The sequence below is a fragment of the Nanorana parkeri genome, unplaced genomic scaffold (genome assembly GCF_000935625.1).
Source record: "Nanorana parkeri isolate BGI_ZX_2015 unplaced genomic scaffold, ASM93562v1 scaffold808, whole genome shotgun sequence".
In the NCBI taxonomy this organism is placed as follows: domain Eukaryota; kingdom Metazoa; phylum Chordata; class Amphibia; order Anura; family Dicroglossidae; genus Nanorana; species Nanorana parkeri.
This window is the reverse complement of record NW_017307076.1, coordinates 603,911-611,822: the sequence shown is the minus strand read 5'-3', so window position 1 is coordinate 611,822 and position 7,912 is coordinate 603,911. Positions and strand designations below refer to the sequence as shown.

The 7,912-nt window shown below is 36.8% G+C and overlaps 1 protein-coding gene across 1 annotated transcript; it reads right to left on the bottom strand.

Moving 5' to 3' along the window:
* Nucleotides 1-437: 437 nt before the first annotated feature.
* CDNF (cerebral dopamine neurotrophic factor) lies at nucleotides 438-6,079 on the bottom strand. The gene is made up of 4 exons (XM_018565042.1): nucleotides 5,968-6,079; nucleotides 5,124-5,251; nucleotides 1,663-1,804; nucleotides 438-616 (listed from the first exon to the last, which is right to left on the bottom strand). The coding sequence occupies exons 1-4, from the start codon at nucleotides 6,077-6,079 to the stop codon at nucleotides 438-440; spliced, it is 561 nt and encodes a 186-aa protein (XP_018420544.1).
* Nucleotides 6,080-7,912: the final 1,833 nt, after the last annotated feature.

Sequence of the window (7,912 nt, the reverse complement as noted above, 5' to 3'; positions counted from 1 at the left end):
GAAATACTGAACATACTTAGGCAGCTTCTTAAATAACACATAATGGCATCAATCCTGCTGATATCACATATGCTCCATAACATTCTAATGGATTCCCTGCTATTCAGCATGATAATAGTAATAAAGTAACTATAATAATGATAATAAGTACACATATAATTACCAGTGTGCTATTTTTTGTACAGTTTATTAACGATGCATGTTTTAACACTGGTGTAGCCACAGTCAATGAAATGTATAATTTATCTTCACATAATAAAACTGCAAGAAGAGAAAGTATCTGTGTTGTCCAAAGCAAACAACCAGATTTCAGCTGTCATTTCATGTAAAGGTATAGAATATGGAATCCTATAGCTAAAAGGGTTGTTATGGACATCTCTTCCATTTTCCATTCCTCTGTTATACATCAGCTCCAACCTTATTTAGAGTAGATGATTTCACAAGTCTGTCCTATGATTTTGTGCAGTATATTTTGGAGCAAGTTCCTTTATAAGCTCAACATAATCTGTTTTCTCGATGCAGGCTACGCATGCCTCTCCCCAGTTGTCCAATATCTTCTTTAACTCTGCAACCCTCAGCTTAGCCAGGTCCACATAATTTAGATCAATCTTCTTCTCTGCGTCACAAAAATACATGAGCATAGAAAAGGATGTATGAAAAGTAGGTGCAAAACTACAATAGTCCAGCATAGTTAATAAAGCTTTTCAGAAATGTGCAGTGTGATGTAATACAAATGAGCCCATCCAGGTTACCTTTTGATAAGTTGATAATGATGAAATATGTCTTATAATTGGTAGCAGTGCTGCATTGTTCTTTACCTTATTAAATAATTTACATGATATATATATATATATATATATATAATACACGCCAGGTGTATGGCAGCATTGCCAGCATTATAATATAAAGCCAGGTATGCTGAATTGGATATAGCTGTGCTGGAGTCTGCTAGCAGGTCTGGAGTCTCTACATGTGCTCATCTATTTTCCCCACTATGGGGATACAAGCCTTAGTTAGCAATGGCATGATAAATATTCATTTCATGTTCTTCATAATATTAAGAAACTGATTTAAAATCATGATTTTGTATTGCTTTAGAAAAAGTGTGACCTGTCCCTTTAAGAAAAAGTATCGGTAATTGGTATCGGTGAGTACTTGAAAAAAAAAGTATCGGTACTTGTACTCGGTCTTAAAAAAGTGGTATCGGTGCATCCCTACACAGGATTATATACTGTGTGAACAGTATGCAAGAAAGAGGGGTGTTACGGTGCACTAAAAACACAGATTTAAATTAGTAACAGTTGACAACCATTGTAAATTTATTTAGGGTACATTATAGGGTGAGGTTTACTTTGTCACACAACCACAGGAAAGTTCTCATTAGATTCAGTAGGTGCTATTAATCTGAAAGTGCAGAAAGTCAACATTTTCTGAGGTTCACATTAGCCTGGTGAACAAAATCATTATAATGTGATCCTAATTAGTTGAAGTATTCAATCTAAATCTACATTCTACAGGCCTACTGTGTGTGTTTAAGTGATGGATCTATGGAGTATAAAGCTGTAATGAAGAAGCTATGGTCCCCGGTAATGTTTTCTCACCAATAGCATGATATAATAGTTTATACTGCAATAATGACGACATTATTTATACAATACGTACCATATTTCAGCTCACAGATCTGAATGTCTATCTTCCTCAGTCTCTCACAGATTTTGGATATTGGCACATGAGCACTCATAGGACGAGTAACCTCATTTAGAATTTTTGTAGCTGCATCACTCGTTGCCCCTAAATAGTAACACTAATAAAACAAAGCATTATAATAATCTTGTGCCATGTCCATAATGACATTAACACAGTAAAACTAGTCAGTTTAAAGGACATGTTGTTATACGTAAAGGAAGCATGTAAATTAACATACTGTATTTAGCCATAACTCAGGGAGTAATTTAAAGGAAAGACTTAGTTATATTAACAGAGAAAATATTCTGGATATATCATTTCTACAAAAGCTAGATTACCTGAATGAATGTATGTATTCGGATGTGTAATTATGTAGTTGTAAAGTATATTATCAATCATGATTTTGTAAATTACTATTATGAAATGTTGAAAATATTTAATAAAGATGATTAAAAAGAAAAAGAAAAAAAGTTCCGTTTCTCCATTGTTCCAAGTTATTGATTTAGAAAGCATTAATGCCAATACATGAACAAAAGAATGATTTTTTGGGGGGGCTTTTCAGTTGAGTGCTATGTTTTTGGGTGGATTAGAGTAGCATTGTGAGTTCTTTCCCCTTCATTTTCAAGTGATCTGCATGACAGATTAAAGAAGATTAACCACAATATAATGTCTATGGCATTTAGTGTAAGGCTCAGTGACTGAAGAATGGGACTAACAGACAGCAGAAGCATGTATGCTGACTGTAAGGAGAGAAAGTCCTCACAGGAACCACACAGCACCAAACTTCCATAATAAGACACAAAGATAAGCATTATTTTAAATTGTTTTACGGTTTCATTATACACCACCAAAAACTAATTTTGATAGAGATCTTACCAAATTCATGGTCAACAAAAAATACAAAATATGATAGAGTAATGGTTCATCCTAGCATTTACCATTTGTTGTTGGAGAATGCGCCTTCTAATCTTGGTACACGTTTTCCACCATATAAAACATCCTTTAATTATATTTTTATTGTCCTATGAGTCTAGAAGTATGGAAGGCAATCATTTTTATTAAAGAAACTCTGCCAGGATAGGAAAATGTAAGGTTAGATCATGTTGTGAAGTCTTTTTCAAGATTGAGTACAGAGGGTACGTTTTTGGCATAAAGGCAGTATGGATACTTAGGGATTATCACTCCAACATAGTTTGCTTTAGTTTTGGCCCATTGAAATTGATATAATTGACAGGTTTGATAATAGCATGATGCAAATTGCTAATATTTCTTAACTGGCAGTGCAGAGACTGGTGCTTTGCCAAAGATTACAGTAAAGTATGACCATCATCTAATGCATGTGGCCAGCTGCACAGCAGTAATTGATTAAAAAAAAACAATAAAAAACGAATACTACAGTGTTTGCCTGGCCACAGACGAGCTTCTTGTTCTGGTCTGCTGAGATCACCCTGCTCTTCCCTCCCAGCAGTGACGTGGAAGCTTTCCAACCATCAGATCTCTAATGCAAACACAGAGCAGATGCTCAGGAAAAGGGGTGCATAGGGTTGATAGGCCCAGCTTGGAAGACTTTAATGCTTCTTTTGTGTACTTTGAAGATTAATTGCTCCGCAGTGCCTTCAATTACATAGGTCAGTGAGGGCTTATTTTAAAGTGAACCTATGAGCATTAAAATATTTACATATTCATAAAAAAGTAAATGAGTTTCAAAACATGCCCTCAATAACCTTTGTAGCTGTGTCACTGTGAAGATATCAAAATGCATCTCTGAGCTAATTTTTATATATTTTTTTATTGATATGAATTTCCAGCCACAGCTCTGGTTGTAAAGCTCACCTTTAATCTTAGCGGTTCTTTGCAGTACTTCCTTTCTGCCAAAAGATGTCCTTAGTCTTCCAGGTTAAATGATGCCCAATGTAATTCAACCAAGAAAGACTGAAGACAATACTGAGCATCATAGGCCTGCCATCTAAGAATGTGTCCTTCATTCACAGAATAAAGGCAGAGCCTTTGATCCTCAAGGTTTACAACAGGGGCACTGAAATTTCAGCTGAAGTCCCAAGCTTTCCTGTGGCAGGGACTTATCAGCTTGCCAGCCTTCTAATGTAAACAAAGATTAATTATTCCACAGCGCCTAAATACTTTAATACCTTGCCACAGTTACACTTGAAGTATTTAGTCATTTGGAAAATAAGGTAGAGAAAATTAGGGTTGATTACAGTATCATATTAGAACTTAATTCTCTTTTGAAAGTTACCATTATTCCCTTCAAGAAACGACATAATTATAGACTTAGCAAATATAGGATAACTTACAGATATTAGCAACAGTATACGAAATAGTATCTTGCATAAGCAAATTGCCCATGCATAATTGTTGCATAAAAAGAACCTGTCACCTACAAAGAAACACACATGCAGCAATTTACTATTTAGACAGACTCTTCTATGTAAACAATGTTAAAAAATACTCTGCAGTATTCAGGCATAAAGTGTTTTTTTGCAAGACTATGATAAATCTGTCTTCCTTTATTTCTGATTGAGCTCATTTGGTAAATATAGCTGATTACACTTTTAGTTACCTAAGTAATCATTTTGCAATATTATTTATGAACTAAAGCTGAAAACCATGAAGTGTTTATTGAATATTTCAATTAATTTGAATTTATATTCTTTTGTATTTACAGTTGTTTGGGTTTGTTTTTCAGGGCAATTGCTGTGGCAGCCTACTATACTATATATTTCAGTGTTTCATTCATTTTTTTTATGTGATTTTTACATGCATGCTCTCTATATTTTGTTACTGTATTAAATATAGGCATTTGTAAATTAACCACTAAAGATAGCTCTGTATTGCACTGTTGGTGCATCAGATTATAACATTTTATAACATTGTAAAAAGGTTAGAAATGTATGAATGATAGTGCTAATAGTAAATCTACTGAAATGGTTAAAATTCCACTTTAGGCTTGGATGTGAAGATGTAAAGAGCAACTGGAATAACCACTTTCTATGAATGGAGCAGCTTCTCTGTTGGTACCCAGACAAGCCTGCTTTAATGTACATAGAATGTGCAGTTTATTGAAATAGAGAGATCTAGTTCTGGCGCATAAATCATTTACTTTTTTTTAAAGAATATATTAGGAACAATACGATTCCCAATTTAACAGTGAGCAATGTACAACTGTAATTGTAGATTCCTTGAAATGACTTAGCTTCAGTTTAATAAACCATCTACTGTATATATTAGCATTCAGAAGGAAAACACAATTCTGTTAGTAAACTACCTGCTGTCTGTATCTTTGCAAAGTGGAACAAAAGTTTGCATATTCCACTACACCTCAATGTGCTTTGTACATGTTTGTCACTTTGCCAAGTACACTTTGAACTAAAGCCTCGCTGATAGATTTGTCCACAGAAAAAAACATGTTGATATCTTACCAGGCGGTTTTCTTTTTCTGTAGCATCTCTGCATGCATTGATTAATTCTTTCTCTATGGCGGCCGGAGTAAATTCACATTTCTTTTCTAATAAAGACTGGTAAAGCTTCTGCAGATATTCCCTACAGACTAAATAAGAGAAAAAAGACACGTTTATGTCAAAAGCATGTCATTTATAGGGCAGTCTCATAAAACTTCTCTGTTATTTCTTTAATTCTTTAATATTTAAATTTATTTCTGTAATGTTTATTTTTATACTTTGTAACTTCAATTCCATACCTGATTGTTTCACAAATGTACAGCATAGCAGACAACATATTTTAAAAATAAAATTGTAAAGGACAAGATCCTCTAAGGCAGTAGTTCTCAACCTATGTAACCTCAAGACCCACATTTGTCCTTGGTCATTAAATCGTGACCCAGGTTGCACTGCAATGGAAAGCAGTGTGGGCTTCTGTGCTGTTATGGAGCTCCATCCATATGTGCATCCACTTCTACAGCTTCCTTGCACACCCTGTAGAGGTTCTGGGAGCCAGAATGTGACATCACTCTAGTCCAGGCACCTCTGCAGGACACACGAGGGGCTGTAAGCAATGCATGTATGGCGGGAGCTCCCTCGCAACCATATCCCAAGCCCACCCCACCTCATGCCGACACTCGGCACCAGGCAGCATATTTTGAATGGCTGCTTTGTGCGAAAACTGACAATGCTAAGATCCTTTCACCTTGTAAAGTGGATGGTACGTGAGGACCCATTGAACACGTGGTCCCGGCCCACTTTTGTGTCCCACCAGTTGAGAACCAAGGCTCTAAGGCATAGACCCACTCCCTTGAGTACAACCTACCTGATCCAATATTCTCCATTCCAGCCGCCTTTTCTGTGAAGTCCTGCCTAGAGCTGCACAGCCTTCTTACCGAAAGTGCCCCCACTGGGTCCTCTTCATCCTGCGTCTCCATTCATTCCTATGGTGTGAGCCTACTCCACAAGACCACTGGAGGTCACTTTAAATATGAATCCCCATAGCACTGAGGCCACAGGATAAAGAGGACGCTCTTCGAAGAAAGGCTGTGCAGCGCCAGGCAGGACCACACAGTGAAGATCGCTGGAACAGGGACAGAAATATCTATTGGGCTAGGTGGGCTACACTCAGGGGGTTGGGGATATGCCTTAAAGTTGTCCTTTAGGGCAGCGGTCGCCAACCGGTGGTCCACGAGAAAATTTTGGTGGTCCCCCTCCGATTCCGTGCAGGCTGGGCCGTCATTGAAACGTCATGGCGGCTTTGGGGCTGCCATTCACTGACTCAAGCAGCGGCTCTCACAAGGAATGCGCGGCTCTCAGTACAGTGCGGGCTCTGCAGGTCATTTCGTCAGTACCTGGACTGAGCAGGTTGCGGGACATAGAAAAAGTGGGGAGAAGCCAGGTAATAGATGCTCAGTGTGTAGCTGAAGGGAGGTATGGGGGTGGTTGGGGGCAGTGCTGAACCTAGGGGGGGATGTGCAGGGCTAGTGGCAGATTATATTATAGATATATATAGATATATTCTCATATTTTTTGTTTCCTCATATATTAAATATATTCGTGTGTGTATATATAGCTATCTATAGATAGCTATATAGCTATATATCGAGAGAGACAGAGAGAGAAAATATATATATATATATATATACACACACATACATACATACATACATACATACACATATATATACACACACATACATATATTTGTTTTTTTTAAAAAAAAATTATATTAGTGGTCCTCGGGATTTAAAATTATGAATTTAGTGGTCCATGAGGTCCAAAAGGTTGGCTGCTTTAGGGTATCTCTAAAGCCAATTTTTTTTAATTTTCATTATGGATAACAGTTCAAAGAAAGAAGTATAATAACCCATGACATAGAGAGTTTAGTATACTGAAGATAATTAGATGATGGATTGTGAATGGTGAAAAGCACTGTCCTTTTGTGGTCTGTTCCTTAATGGAAAAAGCCCATAAACAGGGCTCATTCACCCTCTCTATTTGTCTTGTCCGCCATTGTCACCAAGAAAGAAAAAGATGGAAATTCCAATATGTTTCAGTTGGGACTGGAAGGTGAGGGGACATCTTCCAAATTGTGATATTTGTGACAACTTATAGAGGACTGAAGAGATTTTGTCTTACTTTCTGTTTTGTGTCTGGTACAGCAAGTGATGGGAAACAGACATCAGTCCTTATTGTATCCAAAAATACAAACACTAAATTTGGCTATAGATATTCTTCCCAAAGGAGATGTTTGTTAGTTAGAAATTGCAATCCTCTACTATCTACTTTCATTTTACAAGCTTGCTGTGGTAAGACTTTTACTTATGACAGCCATTACAAAGCGGTCTTAGGTCTATTGGAGTTGATATCTTTGAACTAAAAATGCAGCAGGTGAAGTGGACTTAATAATTATGGCAACACCTGGGAGACACTACATGAAGCCTGTAGCCCCCAAGTCCTACAAAGCAATCATATAGAATTCCGTTTTTGGCAGATCGGCCACTAGTGCTCATTATAAGTTAGAGAAGGATAGGTGATACACTATATGGGCTTATTCCATAAAGAAGATTGAGTAGACAGCAAAGGGAAAGTGCTATACACCAATAACAATCCATCATCTCATTAACTTCAGTATAGTAAACTCTCTATGGCATGGGTTATTATACTTCTTTCTTTGAACTGTCATTTGAATAATCCTAGTGGTGTTTTGTAATGACCAATGTAATAATTTTCCAACCAAAGACATGATAGCTAGGAGTTGAGAGTTT